Raw genomic sequence first — 19,962 nt, forward strand, 5'->3', positions numbered from 1 at the left:
TTGTCTGTTCCCTGCTTTTTGTCAATCTCAGGACTGAAATTTCTTTATTTTAATGTAGATGGTTGGTTTTCATTTGACCTCTCCCTTTCTTCTGTATTATTGTTTGACATAAATAAATAAAGCAGATGACTTCTATGCCTGTCCAGTTGCTATTCTCGTCCCCTCGTCTGATCTCTTTGTTTCTTTTTTTTTCTCTCTTTATCTTTGTGTAAAAAAAGAAGAAGAAAAAAATCTTCTTAAACAAATTTTAAGAACCTATACTAGACCTTCCTGTCATGAAGATAAGCATATTAGACTTAGGAGTCACTTTGCACCTCACCGCCATATGCTGGCCTCTACAATCCTGTTGTTCACTTGACCTTTCTCACCTTTACAGTAGTTCAGTTCTTAGACTTTATGAAGCATGTGTTTTTTTTTCTCTTTGTGCTGTCACTGGAAACAACCTCTCATCGGGCGAACAAACAAAGAAAAAAAAAAAAACGGTGCTGTCGAATTTTAGAAAAGCAGGAATGATTGACATTTTCCAGGATGATGGTTTAGAGATATTGCTCTTAAGCAGAGGCGAAGGCAAGCTAAGTCACTTTACGCGCAATTTATCTAAGCCACCAAGACAAAGCCTCCTCCTTCGCAGGGAACTCACGCTATAATGGAAACAGCAGATGTGTCAAATAACCGTTTAAAACATAAACCAGATCTACAGCCAGTCTAAATATTTAACAAAATATAAACCTTCGAGAACTCAATATTGACACTCTTCTTCTCCCTTCTCTCGTCACTCCCAACCTCTCCACCCACCTAAAACATCAGATAAGCCGTAGACTGATGAGCCAGCCGCCTCCACCAGAGCGTGTGGTACTGGGAGGCTGCACACTGATTTCATACACGCTCGCTCAGACAGAAAAAGAGCTCTGTGGAGCAGAAATGCTTCTCTTATTAGCAAAACTCATTCACCTGCACGCCACATTGAGTCCCTGGCAATTTCACAATAAATCATGAGAGATGCCTACGGAGGCCGGGCAGCAGGCTGAAACTCTGCCACGGCCGTGCCCTCGCCTGTCAGTTTAGACACTCTGAATCATTTCGGGTTCAGCAGCCTCGTTTCATCTTAGATGAACTGAAAGGTCATCTCACACTCCACCTAACCAATATGTCTGTGGCTCCTCATCTCCCAGTGCTTCCAGTGATTGCTCATTCCATTTAGAAATACCACACCTTGGTGACATATTTCACTGAGGATCATGGAAGGAATGTCAAGGAATTATTTAAAAGAAGAGAATTAGCACAGACAGTAGGAAAAAGCGCTCCAGGAGTTTTCTTTTAATGTCTGAGCCTGGCTTTATCTTTCCATGCAGAGGTTCATTCAGCAATGATTTATCCATCTCTTTTGCAATGGAAGTTGAAGCAATGATTGTGAGTGTCAGCCTGCTGTACCTCATGCAGACAATGAATGTTGTAGTTGAAGCCATCAGACAGTCTGAAGTGTTGTTTAGTGAATAAAGAATGAGCTGGCCCAAGTCCAGGTCAGTATCCGCTTGAGACTCATCTGCCTAAACACCTTAAAGCTCAACTGGCTGGACAATAGCTGAACAATTTGTACTGCCAATATCTAAGCTAGTTAGTTTACTTAAGACCTCCTGGCTTAGACTGTCAACTTTCCCTTATGTGCAGTTACTAAATGAGGGCCGTTACAACATGATCCTGTTTGGCTGTCGTTTGGTTTGTTGAGACACATTTTGTGGCAGCGAGAGCACACATGCTGCAAGCAAGTGAGCCATTTTGTTAACAGCTCACACTTCCTGTGCAAGTGTGTGGTTCCAGAGTTGCTGACAGTGACACTTGCAGGACCGAGCCCTGCCCTACTTAACAGGCTGCAGGGAGGAGGGCAGGCCAAGTTGTCAGCAGCGCTAGGTGCTCACTGCTTAGATAAACCTGGAGGATTAGTGGCCCAGTTAAAGTTGGGGCAAAGAGGATTAGCCTCTTCTCCGAGGTGGCGAGAGATTCCCTGTGTCCTTCAGCGCTGCTGGCCTTGGAGAGAGAGGAGAGAGAGGGAGGGAGGGAGGGAGGGAAGGAGGGAGGAGGATGGGAGGTGAGCTGTGAGGCCCTAGTTATCAGGAGTGAAAATCACTACGGCAACATTTTAAAGAGGAAAGGAAGGGTGAGGCATAATGATGAAAGGTGAAAAGCAATGAACCGGTGCATAAATAGTTCCCAGCTTGTGGTTTCATTAGGGTGGCCAAAGCCCATAATTACCAGCCAGGTGTTGCAGAGGGGTCAATAAGACCTGAGGTTCACTAAAATATATTTCATAGGTGGTTTGTATTCTTCTTCTACTTTAACCTTTTGTACTAATAACAGTTAACAATTTAATATTTACATTTGAGATTAAGAAATATACAGCATTTGTGCCCTGGAGGAACAGCAGGAGACACACTTATCTACCTCAACGGGATGTCTACGTGCAACACATAGAGGAGTTTAGACCTCTGCTGCCACCAGCAGGCCAGAGACGATACTACACATGAGGAAGATATGGGAGACCTGTGAACTCAGGGTTACTGCTTTATGTCAGTTTTTGAAAATTAGGATTCATTTTCGAAGGTGAATGTAGATTTTGTAAGGAAGTAACATCCATGGAAGATTTATACCAAAAAAAAAATAATAAAAAATAATAAAAATATTTATACAATGTATAGATTTAAAGGTTAGTCACCATCTCTTCTTAAAACACTAACAGAAAACATTAGACATAGCTCATCTTAACACACAAAGGCAAACAAAATATAATGAAAGAATAAAAGAGGTTGCTATTTTCAGCAAAACCCCGAACACATTTTATTATTTCTGCCATCACACATTCTTGTGGGTCATTAAGGTTTGAGATCTTAAAAATGATTTATAAATCATTGAAAACTGACTTTTTATTTTCTTCTGTTTTGGGTTCACTCCAGTGCAAGAATTGAAAGACGGACAACGGCATTGTTTATCAAATACAGTGTTTACTGTTCTGTGCAGCAATGTACAAACAATATAAAAATGCATAGACACATATCAGGAATGTAAACAAAGTGAACAATGACCTGTGACCTTCAACTGTAATGGAATAGCGAAAATGAATTGTACGCTCTATCTCCTCCTAATCGAAGTCTGTTGTGTAGCACAATGACACAAACACATGCAGTAGATGCACATAAAAAAAAAAAAAAATGCTGTATAGGGCAAGGGGCCAATTGCAATGAAAACACTGCAGCAAATAGAGGGAAGTGCATAATGGCAAGGACTGAGAGTTGATTATGCAAATAGCCCAGCTGCAAAGGAACAATAACTCTGCAAATTCAAAGACAAACCATAACACGGAAGGCTATTGTCTCGCATTTGCATATTTGCTTGACAACTATAACCTGCTCATCATGCCCATCTTGTTCAGAATAATGTCTTTGTGTTCACATAATAATGCACACATCAGAGAACTGGCATTGTGCATTGTTTCGGTTCAAATGGAAGCTGAGCTTGCAGTCCAAGCCTGACACCTTCAAAGTTTTGACACTAATTAATATAATATGGAAAATATATAAAGTAGATAAAGCCTTTTTCTATACGCAGGAGCCCTGCCGCCTGAAAAATAAACATTCAAATCAGCACGTAGACTATAATCTTTATGAACACATCATATATACCTCATAAAATGTAAAGCAAGCAAATAAGATCTGATTTCTACTCTATAAATCTATAAATATTTATAGGAATATGCAAAATATATCTCCCATTGAGATGATATCTGTGGATTCCTAATATAAGCTTTTGTTTACACTGCTAATAATACAGTAATTACGCAAATGCTAAACTATTACGATTCTGCTTTTTGCAACAACATAATGACTCTGGAAAGGATGAAATACGATGACTCTCTTCCCTGAGTGATGTCTGGATTGCAGATTTACAGTACGTTTTATAATAGGTTTTCTATTCTTGTGTGACAAGTACAAAACAAATCAACAAATTACAACCCATCGTGTAATTAATGCCGTTTAGTTGTCATGTTTACTCTGGTCCATTTCAACAGTATTTAGCGTTTTCATACGAGTAACTATGTGCAAATGAGAACTCTTATTGGCCAAATGTTCCCCTTCAGAGTGATCTCACTGATGCAGATAGCTTTCTGTTGTCTTTTGAAGACACGTACAGTCCTCTGCAGGCGTCAGTGCCTGGACGTCAGCGGCTCCATCTCTACCACCAGATCATGAGGCCGAGAACCCTTGCTTAACTCCACCGCCCGCGGGACCACCGTCGACCAGCGATCTGAGGAGCATGAGAGGGGAAAAAAAAGGAATTTCTTTTGTCTGCATGAATAAATGAAAGTGTGGTCCACATGAATATATATTGTATTTATCTATGCATTTAATCATGAGAGCGCGGTGAGAATCGCACCTCTCCTCAAGGCTCTGACGCTTTGCTGCAACCCGTTGGCTTGGCTCGTCTCACTCTTGCCTGGATCCTCGCTGATTATCGCCAGGTTTTGGTTCCAGTGACACCAGTTAACCTCATCCACCCTGATTTAACAAGGCACCATTAGGACAGACAGTTCTTTGAAGTGTCATTGGCGCCGTTGAATGGCAGTGACTGTGACTTATGCAAAGTACCTGAAACACCAGCGTCGATCTGGTGTGCCATCGCAGTTCTTCCCCACGGTCACCATCTCCCCAGCTCGAAAAGACTTGCGAAGGCAGACTGGGAACGAGCGCTCGATATCCAAGATGGTTGTGGCCCACTGTAAGTATACATTAGATAAGCAGCAGAAATGAACTGAAACAGATTTCCAGTGTCAAGTCTTTGGTAATCTCTTCACTTTTCCTCTGATCGATCAGCCTGCAGTTCTGTTTTGTTTGTCACCAGTTAAAAGGAATGACATTTCAATAAAAACAGCAAATGACATGAGACTAATGGCAAATGTTAGCATAGCGAGGTTAGTTTATGCAGTGCACCCTCACAGAGATGCTAGAACGCCTCTTCTTTTTAGTCTGAATCAAACCGTTAGCATTAAATCAGGCTAAATGCTGATGTTTAAAACTACACGGAGGCTCTTTTGTCACTAGCGACCGCAGACCACCAGTTCACCTGAAGTTTCCAGATCTTCTTGCTCTCCTTGGACACCTGCCCCACCGTCTCCCCCATCAGGGCGATCAACATGTTGAGCAGCAGCACAAAGGTGAGAATGATGTAAGTAACTAAGAGGATGAGAAACACTGCCGGATACTGTGCACTGTGGATCATGTCCAGTTCTCCCATCCCAATGGTCAGCTTGAAAAGGTCCAGCAGGAAAGTACTAAAAGTGTCCGGGTCCCTGCAGTTGGGGTAAGTGGGGCAGCCCCCTTCGCACTCTGAGCCCGGGGGAGGGCACACTGTCAGCAGGGACACCAAGGCTGCGGGGTGGAAACACAGGAGGCTGGGTTATGTGAGCACTTTTAGGAATAGATCAATTTGAGACACTAATTTAATTTCTTGTTTATTGAATATGCGGCTACGGGCAGTACAAGGTTGTCTTAGCATAAAGGCTGAATGGAGTCAGTTTTCAATTTAATGTTTGGGGCCAGGCAGGTAGACGAGAATAAACATCCTTTTAGCCTACCTGATGCGTATCCAATCATGAAGAGGACATACACCAGCAGAAATCTGAAAAGGTCTTTGAAAAGAATCTGAGAAACAAAAACCAAAAAAAAAAGATATGATGTACCAGCACATTTGAGTTCACTGATTGCTTTGATTGTCTCTCCATTTTCATTTTCTAACCTTCTGTATCATGATGCTGTAGGTACCGGTGAGCTTCAGGCCTCGTGTGAAGTACAGTGTGTTCATCCAGCCCAGGACGAGTGCAAACACCATCACAGAGACATAGGCCTTAATGCCAGACAGGTAGAGGGCAGCTGTGACTACAATCAGTACAGAGTAGATGAAACTAAAGAGGAGAGAACAACTAAGTCAGTGATTCAGTTGCATTGCTAAAGCTTGTGACACAGAAGTGATAAATGAGGACGGGAAGATGAGATCGCTGGCATTTGGCATTTTTAAAGCATGTGGACATCACTGCTAATGATTTAAATCAACATGGTTCAGAGGAGTGCCAGACATCCTCTGATCTTTGTTTGGATCATGGGTTTAATTAAGGATTGAAGCTATAAAACATGCCAGAGAGGAGGCTGACAAAATAATTAGATGACTCAGTTAAGAGGATGCAAAAATTTGCCTCGGGTAAAAGTCGGTAAGGGATGAAGCAGAGGTGAGGGTGAGGGGCTGCAAGGACGGAGGATGGAGACTTACTACAGCAGCTGAAAGGATCCATCAATAAATAAAGACTTCACCCCGGGGCACTTTTTCAGGAAGAGATCCTTAATCTGCAAAGAACAGGGGAAACATTTCCACAGTGACAACAACACTGTGTTTTTACAGGAGACTGGGCGAAGGCAGCTTTGTTCTGTTCAAACTATAACAAGGAGTGAGAGCGTGATGACTTACATTTGTGAGGAAGAAGAAGATTCCTGATGCCAACGTGACGATCTCTCCTGCCATCCGCCAGTAGTCAGAGGATGTGGTGTACGGGTACGGTGGCTAGGAGGAAGAAGGACAAGACATATTGATGACATTCATTTCACTAGGTAATAAATCAACAGATACACAAAGCACACAGCATATGGAAATCACTCATAAGACAGAAAGTTGATACTCTTAAGGGACTATACGGTTTGGCTGGATATTTTGGGACCTACATATATTGACCGTCTTGCCGAGGGTTAGGTGATGAGATTGCTATCGATCTAAAATCCATCAGAATAAAGATCGAGCCAGCAGCTGGATCTTAGCATAAAATCCTTTTTAAAAACACAATTTGTCACACTTTGCATACACAAGTGTTACTGAGAAAAAAAAATGTGGAGGTGAATATTTAATTTTTTTGCTGTTTTCACCTGCAAATCTTTATGCTAATCAAAAATAACTGGCAGCTGCCTGTAGCTTCAAATTTAGCATACGCACATGTGAGAGTGGCATCAATCTTCTCATCAAGGAAGCAGGGCAAGGAAGCAGTTTCAAAACAACGGTTTCAAATAATGTACATGTTATTTTAATGCAAAGTAAAGTAAATGGTGTCCTGGTGCTAAACCGGTACAAATCGTACGGCCACCCCTGCCCTGTCACATTAATGTGGTGTCTTGAAACTTCACCCACCGTTCCCTGTGTCGGATGGTAATAAGCCACGACGGTGAAGATGATCATGGTGATGAGGTAGGAAACCACGCTGATGTAAAAAGAGACAGCAGCAAACTTCTGCCATTTGGCCCTCAGCAGCTCATTGATGGGCTCCACCGCCAGCATCTCATGGCGGTTCTGCTAAAACAGCATCAAGAAATCCTGATCTTTGCACACACATATACATTTTAGACATTTTTTTTGTTTTCTTTTTGACAGAGAAACGACATTGCAGAGACAAATGAAGTTTATTCACCTCATTGCGACTGTTGTAGACAAGGATCTCCAGCACTGATGGTTCTTCTCCACACGTATCCAGAGAAGACAGATCATACAGGGAAGAATACACCGGTCCGTAAGCCCAGTCCTTAAACTTACGTGACAGGTGACGAGCTTCCTCGTCTTTGATCTCACGTCGGATGATGTGCTGAAAAACCTGGAGGTACATGGAGAAGCTAACCTCCTGATCTCTGATTGTGGACTTTACAATATTCAAGTAAAGAACTATGATGATTAGGTAATTTTAATTGCAAATGTATCTACCCCTATCTTGCCCAGTTTGGCAGCCATCATGAGAGGCGACATGCCATCGTTGTTGAGCACTGTCTCCAGGCTGCAGTCTGGGTAAAGCCTGGCACTCTTGATTAGCAGCAGGTCGTACATCTTTGTGAGGAAACGGGTGTTGTCCTTGGTGTTGTCTGCAATGTGCACCAGCGCGTGCAGCACAGTGTTTCCACGCGAATCCTGGCGTCGCAGGTCGGCCTTCTTGTGCGGATTCTCAGTCAGGTAGTGCACTATGTCGGGCTGGTTAGTGCATGCAGCCAGCGAGAGAGGCAGCTCACCTGAGCAAACACAGAAGGAGAGAGAGAGGGGGCTCGCTTTATTCTGAAATCGCAGGAGATTAGGATAACTGCATTTCAGATTAAAAATAAGCAAATCAACAGGAGGGTTAATTAAGAACTGTAGCTGGCGTCTGTATGTTTTCACAAAGCATACTAAACATGGCTCAAAGATCTGACTTAAATCCCTGCTATGAAAGCATCACAATTAGCAGTTGTTTGAGGGAGGGGCGCGATGGGGCCAGAGTGCCAAAAGCAGCTGCTGAAAATGAGCCGTTGCCATGGGTGACAGATTACTTTGTCACCTCGCATAGAAACGCTCCTCTTCATGGATTTGCACGGGTGCATGCAGAGTGTTAACGTGAGTCTAAATCCCATTAGCCATCAGCCCTGCCAGGTTCCTGTTCACCTCACCGCAAAGCTCCGCGGCAAATTACTCACACTGTGCCCGGACACGCTGGGATTTGGGAATGACAACCATGCTAAGTGCAAATAGAAATCATCTCCTCTGCGATGAGTAAAGAAGATGACACTTGATTGTAATCAAACAGACGATTCTTAAATTTGGGTTCAGTTGGAAAAAAATAATAAAACAAAGCCAACAGCTGTCCAAATCTACCTTTTAGACATTTTAGGAGTAATATTTAAATCAATTATATGCTAAACGCATCATCAAAAGATTCAAATGAGACATAAATAAATAGATGTTTAGACTTTTCTGGGTTCATTAAGGTGACAGCTGAGGTGAGATCTGAACAGACGCCAGCAGAGGGCAGTGTTGAGTTTATTTCTCCTTGCATTACAGCCGGAGGATGTTTGCTTTTCTAAACTGCAGAACACAGACACCTTTCACTGGACGCACTTCTTGAACATACATAACATAATGCTCGCGTTTTCTCGTGTTTTTGGAGCACTGCCGATGACGACTTCTCGTACGATACTTCAAAAAACATTTGCCTTTAAGGTGGAGTTCACCATCAGACCGCAGTAGTATCCGAACTGTATTAGTCCTGCCAAAACTTGCCATGTAAAAAAAAAAAAAAAAAAGTAAAAGGGTGGGGTCTAATGCCACTTCTTTTTTTCCATGGCAGCAGAGGTTTATTTGCCAGAGAAATGTGCCACGTTTTAATTATTTGCTCTGTGCGGCCGCTGTTAAGGACATTACTAAACACGGGGGTAATTTCTGTGTTTTTTAAAAAGAAGAGTGGAAATTGAAACTATGACCAGCGAAGTCATAAAAACCTCAGACCCATTACATCATTTCTAACATATGAGGCACAAAATGCAGCTACAGCTTTTCCAGGACAGGAGTTTGTGTTCTGACAAAGGTCATTACCGAAATAGAAGTAGCCTCCCTCATCTCTGGGCTGGAAGAAGCGCCCCCTCGCCTGGGCATGAACGTCGGCCCCCTGCTCCACCAGCAGCTCCACGTACTGCTTACAGCGGCGTTCGATGGCAATGTGGAGCGCAGTCTGGCCTGATAACGCAACACAACCCAACACAGAAGCATTGTCACTATTGAAGGTATTTCTGCCTGAATTGAAAACATATCGGCAGAAAGAATGTATTGCTCAAGAAGGAATTAGCAAATCTAGGTGCATGGAGTTGATTATGTTGACAGGCATTGTGAAATAAAAAAAAAAGAACAGTTACACAAGAGAAGCACTGTCAGCTCCTGCAGATATTATATATAAATCATGATGATTTATGAGCTTGAGAACGAAGGTTAAAACAAAAACACTAAAAGTTATTCAAGGCTGCGTTCATGCACCAGTGTGTCTACAGGCTCAAACCCATAAAAACTGCGTCCTTAAACATTTTACGTCGTCACGTAAAAAAGTCCAAGGTCTAAAAAAAGCTCTCAGAGGTTAGGTAAATAGGTAAACATGAGTTAATGGCAGACAGTATCGTCACACTTTGTATAAAAGGTGTTACAAGGTGGAAAACGCTTTCTACAATCTCACAGCTAATAAAGTAAGGGATGAAACCTAAATAAATGAGGCCTGGCTGTTCTCATTCACTGGGTTGTAAATTGTCACTGTAAACACACATACATGCTGTATATACATTCCTTTTCTCCGTAACTGGGCCTCACCCTTTGCCTTGTTAATATACTGTAATGCTCAACAGAACACTGTCTCTGCCATCCTCTACCCAGTGGAGGATAATGTGGCAACAGTGCTGTATAAAACTGCATAATTCAAGAACCTTGCTTCTTTGAGTTTTTTTTTTTTTACCTGCACTTTGTCATTACTGGGTTATCTTCATACCTCTGTAGTAGAAATCCCTGAAGGGTGTATTGATGAACTCTCTGAGGTTTCCGGTCTTCTCTGCGATGTCCACCAGCAGTGGGATGGTGTCATTCTGGCCACCGTAAAGGTTCAGCAGAGCTTTAGGCAGACACGTCTTACCGGTGGATGGTTCTTCGAGGAAAAAAAAGTGAAAAAACAAAAGATGTTTTGAGTCTGGACAGTTTAGTTTTTCTTTGTTTAGTCCTATATTAGTGTCAAACCAGTCTAAACACTGAGGTCATCGTGAAGTGATATATCACTTCTCGATATCCCTGGCACTTTCATAAGTATCCCTTGGACTACCTTGGCTGGGGGTTACTGTGACGTAAAATTACTTCCTGTTGTTCCTCTTAATGTACTGTGAATGAGTACACTATGACAGAATATAGTTTTGGGAATTGACGCATGCAAACAAGTATCTGAGCTTCGTAGTAACAAACTGTTAAAAACAGGGGTCAAACGAGCTCTTCACTATTATTAGCCTCTCTGTTAAAAAAAACGTCCTTCTTAACTCTCTCAGAGTCGGCAGTTTGCTGTGATTTCTCTCTGCTCCTTGTCATACAGTTGAAAAAACTTCTGAGACACACACAGGAAGCTTTCCCTGGGCTTGCCTACGAGTGGGACAAAGAGTCACATCACCCCACCTTTTCCATCTCACATCCGCAGCGAAAAACAGACGAGAGAAAAGGGGGCAGGGGGGTGAAAAAGGTCAAAGGTAAAGTAACCACAGGATAAGGAGTGTCTGGTTTAGAGCACAGGCGGTTTCATGATGTCAGGGTGAGACTCTATATAAAAGTGGGAAGTCTAGATTCTCTGCATCTTAAACCCTTTTCTGTCTTACCTCTGAACTCCTCGTCAGTTAACCTCTTTTCCTGACTTTGCAGATACTCCAACAGGCCCTCGAGGGATTCAGGATCTCCACGTGACACACACTCAAAGAGCAGAGAGCGGTTGAATATTTTCATCACTTTTGGCGGGTCAGAGCTTTGGCCATCATCACAAGACACCTCCGCTTTGCTACGACAACACAGAAACACGACTCAACGTTATGTCACACATTGAACTTGCACTGGAAGAGGATTTAAGGGGAAATCATGTTGAATCTGTTTTAATGTTTTCATTTTTCAAAGGGTGTTTGAAGAACAAAGCATCTTTTAAGGAATCACCCACAGTTCTCATATAAATGGAGCTCTGTGTGTTTGGGACAGGTAGGGCAGCCAGGAACAGGCAGCAGCCTAAATATTACCTCAACGGCTACAGAGGAACCAACAACATGCTCTCTGTTAGGACAGGGAATGGGCTGAATGAGAGACTACTTCGCCCACAGTATGTGTGTGTGTACCTCTTCATGTGGCCAACCTCTGTGTACAGAGTGGCAGTTGTAGGAGGTTTTTGTTTTTTTTTCACTACATTTTTCCAAACCTGCCCTTTTATCCATGGAAAAAAAGACAGTAAGGTGAGCCCCTGAACTGAGACGTGAAAAGGAACACACAATTAACACATCCTGGAAACACACAGGTGTTGTAGTTCAGAGACAGTGAGGCCATTCTCACCCTCTTGGGAGCTTCTTTCTACGTCTCTTCTGGTTGCTCGTGTTTCTGTAGGTATCATAGTCAAAGAGAGAGTCCATGGGTGCTTTCTTGGAACCTGGAACCACATTTGACTCGTATATGGTAGATTCCAGTAAGTCCATTGGCGTGGAAATGCCCTTCTTGAAAGCACCCTGGAACTTCATCCGCAGGTTCTGTCTGCTGTCCGCAGGCTGCCCGGGCTGAACCTGCTCCAGGGCCGAGTCCTGACTCGTGTCCTGAGTGGACGGGGAGCCATCCTCGCTCTCGAACAGGTGCGATAGCTCAGACAGAGGGAAGGCCGCATCAGACTGCAATGGCGTGGCCACATCAGCCACACCATTTCCCGAGTCCACAGACGGAGGAGCTCTGGCAGAGACAGAGCCGAGGGTGTCGGCCTTGGACAAGGCTTGGTGGCACCTTCTGAAGAGAGCGGAACGGCCCTGAAATAAAAACCACAATAAAATATTCTGACTGTGCTGCATGCATTTTAGAAGAGAAGTCTTGTTTAAATAGAAAAAAATGCCTTAAACTTATAATAGCATGAAATACAAATCTTTTCACAACTCAAGCTGCTGGCGTAAGACATCTTATTATGTTTTTATTTGAAAAGGTAATTCTTATTCATTTCAATCTTCATATTCATATACAAGCAGAGATATCCTTAGTTATAGTGGGCGTGATCAGTTTCCAGGTCCCATGAGGAAGGACAATATACAAATGAGAGACATGAGATGAGCCTGGAAGAAGTCAGCTTCCATCTTTATGAACAGGAAACTCAGGATAGTAATATGCAGTTAGAATGATTTTAAATAAGATTTTCAAAATGACAGCATGAGTCCAAGAAAATTGTTCAGCTAAGATCATGTTGCATCTCGTCTCGTAATCAGTTTATTCTGATGGCAGGCTTGAAAGCAGCCACATTCAGTATTATCTGTGTGAAATTGTGTTTTAAGACAACAAAGTGACTCCAGTTTAAACTGCATTTTAAAGAATACGTTAAACATTTAAGCGCTCTGTACCTCATTCATCCCTTTTGTCACAGTGATGTGCAAAATTCCTCTTCAGGGGAAACTGGAGATAAAGCATGTGGGTGCTCTGTGGAATACAAATCAGCAAATCAGCACGTGAAAGGGTGAAGAAAGCCAAAAGAGAAAGAAAGCAGGATGTCCTAAGTGACAAAAATTGTGCAATTTAAGGATGGGCTCTATGGAAAAATGAACAACAGATTGGTGCCGAAACCAAAGTGAGTCTGGACTCTTATTGGCCAGAGGGGCATGCTTTCTATAACAGGCAGAATCACACTACCTGTCTGTTTAACACATTAAAGAGACAATTTAACTCTACAGATATGTTCTCTGTCACACTGCTTCTCTACGCTCAGAAACATACACTTTACTGCAACTTATCTCACAAGAAACATGAACTTCCTTTCAAGCTATGGGCTTTCCTGTGTGTGTGACCAACTATCTAAGCGGGACTGTGGTGCAAAGGAGCAAAAGAAACACGGGTGCCGGGGTCCAACTGAGGGGTAGGAATGACTCACAACCCTGGTTGACATACAGGATTATCATGCCTTTACACTTCAGTGAGTTTTTCATAGTGAAAAATCGGAGGAACAAAGACAGGCTGCCCTTGACAAACTATTATAATAGACTAGGACCAAAGCATTACATTATTTAGTAGAGGTGTCCGAGGGCAGAGAGAATCCACCGGCTATTAAACATGCCAGACTGATAGAATATGATCATAAAATATCAAGTAGGCCCGAGGCCCACATATTATCCACTTACTGGGTCAGGAAGTGGCAATCTACTTATGAAAAAGTTTCTCACTGTGAGTGACTCTAATGTCCTCTCAGAGATGGGGGACTTCCTGCTCTGCCATGGCTGATGTGACATTATCCAGAGCAAGAGAAGCTGGAAGCCCTGACTGGAGCCAAATGGCTGCTGGGAGTAAGTGCGGCAGAAAAAAAAGTAGTAAAAGGAAAAAAAGATGAATAATAAATAAATAATAATTAAAGTGATGGGCATTAATGGTAAAAATGAAAATAAAAATACGAAGAAATACAAAAATAACTATTTTACGTTGACACAAAATCAAAAGAAAAAGAAAAATGAAGGATAGAATAACATGTATGTTTTTTTTAAAGCGTTAAAGCTATGATAAAGATATTACAGACATGTTTCTTCACTTTAAGAAGTTTAGGAGTTTCTCTCATTCATTGCAAAAGAGAAATAAAGTAAGAAAAGGCGTCACATACCTTGTCCTGAAAGATGATCCTGTCTCTATTTTTCTTAGAAATCACTATCATCGGCAGCTTTACTCCATGGTTTGAAACTTAAACTTTCTCCTGATGAGTGCTCTTTGGTCGTTTCTTCAGCGTTAGTGTGACTCCACCCAGGTGAAAGGGCTTTAACTAGACTACACCGCTTCGCCTAACGCCGGCAGAACAACGGATGCCTTCACAGATTTTGGGTGGGACAAAGTGGCCCACTACCTTGCCTCAAAGTTGGAGTCAACGCGGAAGTATGGGGCGCAGTACCACTTATGACCACTAGGGGCCGGCTCCAAAAACTCTGCAATAGAGATCCATTCAACCAGGTGTTCTCTGAAGACTGTTCTCTGAAGACTGTGGCTTATTCCTGGAATTAAAAAAACGAGTAAGTACAGTTTACATGTCACCACAAGACAGACTGGCCTCTACATTACTAGGGGAAAGTTTAGGTACACGGAGATGTTTCACAAAAAAGTCTCGTCTATACTGACTTTAAAGATTCTTGGTAGTTTCTTGGCATTGTTTTCTGTTCGTTGTGTCCTTTATAGGTGAGTGCACTGCTGAACGAACATGACCTCCTTTTACATCAACAGTTTAACAAATATTAACCCACCTCTCAAATATTCAAAATCCTTTTAATGGAGTTACATTTCTGAAAGGAAGGTGTGTCAAACGGAAACAAAGTGAAACATACAGAACCAGACAGTCATAATAAAAACGAGAACCCATGTTCTAACAGTGACCAAATCAGGGAATAAGTTAATATATTTGTGTTTATCTATAGCTATTTCTAGGTAAAATGTCAACTTTATATCACTGAGGTTTAAAAAGTGTAAATAAACGTAAGTATTAAGCTGAGTATAGCTGTAAAAGATGAAATATCTAAACATTTTCAGTTCCAAGTCTGCATTTATAACTTTATGCAAGAAGGAGCATAAAGGAATCAACAGTTAAAGTACTCAATAGACAGCTGAATGAGCCACTGACTGTAATTACTGTTACTGAAGCGGCACTTTAATGGCACAGGTGGTCACAGAGACGATGATTATAACCATTTGATATAGTAATTTTCTTTCGTCTAGGACAATAAATCAGGTGAGACCACCATATTATTTCATTTAAGTAACAAAAAAACTGTAGTGGGCCAGAAATTCAGAAAAGGACATGAGAATACTCATAGTTCCTCAATATTGTTCATTTACTTCTGTATTGTTGGAAACATGTGAGAAAACCATTTAGACGTGAACAGTATGTAAATGAAGACACAGATTCTGGAAGAGAAGAATTTAACCGCTCAACGCATTTTTATTAATATCTTTACTACATTCATTGAAAATAAAAGATGTGTTATTTTGCACTGTACACAACACTGCAACAAAATGCCAGAAGACACAGGATGCAATCTAATCTCATCTAGAGTCGTCAAAAACTTTTCCACATAGTAAGAATTCACATTTATTGTTATTATTATGTAAGCACCTGAGAGCCGAGTGGACTGACAAACACTTGGTGTAGCAATACTTTGGAAAGACAGCACAGATGTGGACGTCCTGCCCTGCAGATAGGTATGTCGTGGGCAGATCAGACCTTCAGTATGACTCAACACTAGTTCTTTGCCTGCCTGCTTCACACAAGGAGACATGTATAAAAATTGAAATATAAGAATTTAAGGCAGGAAAGGGTGATACGGCCACTTAAATTAGTGGTACCTCCAGCTTAAGGCACAAAGAGGTGTGCAGTATTAGAGGACATTCACATTTTTAATCATTTAAAAAAAAGTTCCACAAACAAAACTATACAGCAGGTGATGAAAGAAATCCTGTGAGTCATGATCCTGGTTAAACCAACTATGCTTTGTATAACTTGTAGTGTAGGTAATAATTAACTACCTGTAATACAGTGTAATTTATGATTAAAATTAAAACTAAAATTAATGCCAATCAAATCCACAGATATTATGGATGGCTACAGAATACAGCAATTGTTGGATAAGATAAAACAATGCCTTCTTCTGTGATATATTTGTAATGTGTTTTGAATTTTGAATGATTGTGAATTAACCACAACCCTATATGATCTATATAGTTACTACATAGAGCCATTATAACAGGAAAATAAACTAATTAACAAATCAACACACATGCCCTCTTTCTTAGCTTGTGATGTGGAACACTGTGCACAAACAGCAGGACGGACTTGTTGCCAGTTAAAGTTGCACTTTGCTTCTCAATATTATTTTCGCACATTTTTGAGAGTACTGGCAAAACTTTAAATTTAAACATGTGTTTGTTTGTTTTTTTCTATAAAGAGACATGGCTTTTCAAATGGAGCGCAAAGAATCTGCAGCCGCTTTGGAAATCTTGCCCCAAAAGTGAGGAGAAAAGCAAACTGAGGAAGCCAGAGCAGGCACACAGATGAATATAATAATATATTTGATGTGTAACAGCAGAGTGTTATAAATGGACTCCCACGGTAAGCCGTGGGATGGCCTGCAGGGAACGAAGGTGCAGACTGCGCAACTGCTGACTGCGCAATCTAAATGACTTTGTAAACTAAGTGGCTTACTGAAGGAAAGAGGGTCGTCCAGCAGTCACACTGTGTAGTCGAGGTCAGCGTTCATCTTATTATATATGTCATAAATAGCATCAACGGTGGCGGTGAAGTTGACAAGGAATTTCCGTATTTTTTCCAGGACTTCCTCCTCCTTGACCTCCCGACCTTTGGAGAGGGCCTTCAGGAAATCTGACTTGTACGGAGCAGCATAAAGAGCTGCCTGAAAGAGAACATTCAAATTTACATCAACCCTACATTTGATAAAATTAACAGACAACATCAATAGTTTCTGTCAACAAACACACCCGGCAGCTCCGAACTCACCTTGAAGAGCTGTTGCACAAACCAGCCATGATACTTTTTTAGGGCTAATTCATAGGCTTTGGTGACATTGACCCGAATGAGGTTTGGGTTGCTGTCATCCTTCTCACCGTCCACCAGGCTCTGAAGGAACACTTGGATAAATCTTAGACCCCTGTTAAAGAAGAAGACATGCAAAGTGTTTATGAAATGGAGACCTTTCTCAAACTGAATGAGCACAAACTTTACACTACAATGCAGTAGTCTTTAAATGTGAAAATATAACCTTCATCAGACCTCTTTAGCCACATAAGCGCCAGGGTTGCTCCAACTTTGGGCCATTCTCCTCCGTGCATTTCCTTCTCGACCTCCAAAATCTGCTGGAGCGTCTTGAATCGTCCTGGGTTGGTATCATAAACTGCCTTGATTTTCTATTGGATAAAACAAATATATATAAATATATTAGCATGATGATGATGACGATTATTATTATTATTATTATTGGAAGTTGATGAGTTGACTAACGTGAAGGAATAACCATACTTACTGTGATGTTACCAGTTATGTCGGCTTTGATTGGAGCAAAAATGGTGGATCCAAGGCAGTCTGAGGAGGGATATTCACACAAAAATAATTCTTCAGCGCTTCTTGTGACGATCACCAACCTCTACCAACTAACACGGAGGCTTAAAAAGCAAATGCAGGTCTCTATATGTAGGATTCTGTTGTATCTTGAAAGCCACAAATAAAAAAAATAAAAATTAATATTAAAATTGTTTAACTTGTCACTGCCAGAAATTATTTAAAGAAATCTGTTTAAGTTTCAACTGAAATATAATCTAGGTCTGGAATCATGATTACAGTTATATCTCAATATCTGTAAATCTGCGGTTAAACTTCAAATCCTATATTAAGCTCTAGAGCCGTCACCTGAATTAAAGGGACTTGGTTCATTTTATATATATATGTATATACATAAAATGATTCACAAAGCATCTGAATTTTTCACACTGATTAAACTGTGCAGTCATTAAATGACATCCATAACTGATGGCCCGTGCAGATTTTAAACACTGTGTATATGTAACTTGACTGCAGGCTGGAAATCTGTGTTTTGCTGCCCTCTGTGAAAGTTCCACGCCTGTTTTGATCTGTGTTATTATAGGGACACTTATTGTGACTGAAACCATTGCTAACAAATTTAAAGTCACCTGTGTCAACTGCAAATGTCTGTGGTGAAAAGGGTCTATTTGGGACATAGGTATGTGGTTTAACAGACAACTTTCAGTCCCCAAGCTGTTAGTGGAAACTACCCGTGTCCACTCCATTGTGCCAATGTGAAGCATCGCCACAACACTGAGGGCAACATATCCTGTTTCAGAGACATCCTCAACCTACTCTCTTCAAGGGAGAAGGTACAGTAAAGCACATTTTTGAACTAGAATTATTAATAAAACAAAAACTAAGATTATGTATGCCTTCACTAAGGTCAACGTTGTGCAGAGTCTTGAGAGGAGTTTTCTAAATTCAAATATCCCAAAAAAGTAATATTCCTATGAAAGGTGTAACAAAACCAACAGGAGAGTGAGGCTGTCAATCTATTCCCTCAGTCTAGAAGAAATCTAATTGGCAAAACAATTCAAAATGCACACTCATGGACATTCACACATGTGTTTCAAATTGTTAATGGCTTGTAGGAAAGTTGGCTCGGACATTTCTAGGTCACGAAAAACAATGGTGACAAGGAGGAAAGAGCTTAATATCGACATCAGACTTGGTTCATCTCAAGGGTTTCACGTGGCAAATTCAATAGAGGGACTTTGGCATATTAATACAGAATGAAGTCGCACAAAGATGCCCTGGTGGACCATGCCACTGGTGAATGGGCAAGGGGAACTCAACACCGTACTAATCAATTTTCACAACTTAAAATCCGGGCCAGTGGATTAAATTATGCATGCTAAAGGATTGTGGACAGCTTGATGAAGAGAAATACGATCCAAAAAAAAGATTATCGTTCGGAAAGAGCGACGTCGTTTTGCTGAGCTTTATGGAAGCTTTATGACAGGTTTCCCCTCGATAAATTAGTTTTTCTAACAACTGTAACGGTTTTACAATTGTGGGAAAAATGGTCCATTGCATGAGGCAAATTTTGAAATAAAACCCCACACACTTGTTCCACCAATTTACAAAGACATGAATAATACATCATTTATAAATGCTTAATATCACTTAGTCAGTGCCATCAATCTGACCTATACTGTAAACTTCTAAGAATTCAATCCTAAAAAGCAGTACGTGTGTTAAAATCTTCTGCAGTCACTGACATCTTAGACATTTAACTTCATGTGCAGGAGTGTCTCCAGCTACTGAGTGGCACTGTGGAAACATCACTTACCAAAGAATGGTGGAAGGTATGACACAGCCTCCAGAAACGGTCTTGTTTCCACCTGTCTGTCAGCCGGCAGCTGTCTGAACTGGTGCTCCATTAGCAGAGCCATCTCTTTAGTCTGGACACACTCCTTACCTCTGAAAGGAAAGCAACAGGTTGTCAGCCCTCCACTGCAGATCCACAGTGACACCAGGACACAAGCAGAGAACCTGCTCTCTCTCTCTTTCTCTCTCTCTCTCTCTCTCTCACATACACACACTCACGTACACACACCCACACACACGCACATTGTAGTCACCTACACTGAACTCAGGTCGCAGAGGAGCATCCAGCCGTCAGCTCATGTGATCGACTTGTTAGTGATACCCAGACTACCGCCACCTGTCGGGTAAAAGGGCGGACAAACACCACTTAGGCTGAAATCCAGGGCAAATCATTGACTGGAGCAAACACAAGAACGGCACCTATCAGCTGACACTGTCTTCCTCTGCGTTTAATCACATAT

At 41.5% G+C, this 19,962-nt stretch overlaps 2 protein-coding genes across 4 annotated transcripts; both read right to left on the reverse strand.

Annotated features, from left to right (window-relative positions):
* Nucleotides 1-2,716: 2,716 nt before the first annotated feature.
* trpv4 (transient receptor potential cation channel, subfamily V, member 4) lies at nt 2,717-15,397 on the reverse strand. Of its 3 annotated transcripts, XM_084551034.1 has the most exons (17): nt 14,198-15,397; nt 12,957-13,032; nt 11,920-12,377; nt 11,208-11,383; nt 10,346-10,498; nt 9,412-9,552; nt 7,780-8,078; nt 7,493-7,672; nt 7,216-7,377; nt 6,508-6,600; nt 6,313-6,386; nt 5,785-5,950; nt 5,624-5,690; nt 5,113-5,417; nt 4,638-4,765; nt 4,426-4,547; nt 2,717-4,296 (listed from the first exon to the last, which is right to left on the reverse strand). In XM_084551034.1, exons 2-17 carry the CDS (start codon nt 12,963-12,965, stop codon nt 4,196-4,198), a joined length of 2,634 nt encoding a protein of 877 aa, XP_084407160.1. In that variant the 5' UTR covers nt 12,966-13,032; nt 14,198-15,397; the 3' UTR covers nt 2,717-4,195. The 3 variants fall into 3 exon arrangements, with proteins under 3 accessions (XP_084407160.1, XP_084407159.1, XP_084407158.1); XM_084551033.1 differs by lacking the exons at nt 12,957-13,032; nt 14,198-15,397 and having other exon boundaries at nt 7,216-7,374; nt 11,920-12,497; XM_084551032.1 differs by lacking the exons at nt 12,957-13,032; nt 14,198-15,397 and having other exon boundaries at nt 11,920-12,497.
* Nucleotides 15,398-16,776: 1,379 nt separating this feature from the next.
* gltpa (glycolipid transfer protein a) lies at nt 16,777-19,960 on the reverse strand. Its single transcript, XM_084552334.1, has 6 exons — nt 19,760-19,960; nt 19,464-19,594; nt 17,613-17,671; nt 17,363-17,496; nt 17,090-17,240; nt 16,777-16,985 (listed from the first exon to the last, which is right to left on the reverse strand). Exons 1-6 carry the CDS (start codon nt 19,783-19,785, stop codon nt 16,803-16,805), a joined length of 684 nt encoding a protein of 227 aa, XP_084408460.1. The 5' UTR covers nt 19,786-19,960; the 3' UTR covers nt 16,777-16,802.
* Between the last annotated feature and the right edge of the window lie 2 nt (nt 19,961-19,962).

Source organism: Chelon labrosus, assembly GCF_963514085.1.
Source record: "Chelon labrosus genome assembly, chromosome: 9".
Lineage (NCBI taxonomy): Eukaryota > Metazoa > Chordata > Actinopteri > Mugiliformes > Mugilidae > Chelon > Chelon labrosus.

What these genes read in the sequence shown, in the direction of transcription:
- trpv4 (XM_084551032.1), bottom strand. Translation starts at nt 12,419, where the DNA reads ATGCAGCACAGTCAGAATATTTTATTGTGGTTTTTATTTCAGGGCCGT. An exon ending in CATGATTGGATACGCATCAG is followed by an intron (nt 5,418 to 5,623) that starts GTAGGCTAAAAG and finishes TCCACCCCGCAG; the next exon opens with CCTTGGTGTCCCTGCTGACA. An exon ending in CGTCAGAGCCTTGAGGAGAG is followed by an intron (nt 4,297 to 4,425) that starts GTGCGATTCTCA and finishes CATGCTCCTCAG; the next exon opens with ATCGCTGGTCGACGGTGGTC.
- gltpa (XM_084552334.1), bottom strand. Translation starts at nt 19,785, where the DNA reads ATGCTCCTCTGCGACCTGAGTTCAGT. An exon ending in ATACCTTCCACCATTCTTTG is followed by an intron (nt 17,672 to 19,463) that starts GTAAGTGATGTT and finishes ATCCCTCCTCAG; the next exon opens with ACTGCCTTGGATCCACCATT. An exon ending in ACATAACTGGTAACATCACA is followed by an intron (nt 17,497 to 17,612) that starts GTAAGTATGGTT and finishes TTTATCCAATAG; the next exon opens with AAAATCAAGGCAGTTTATGA.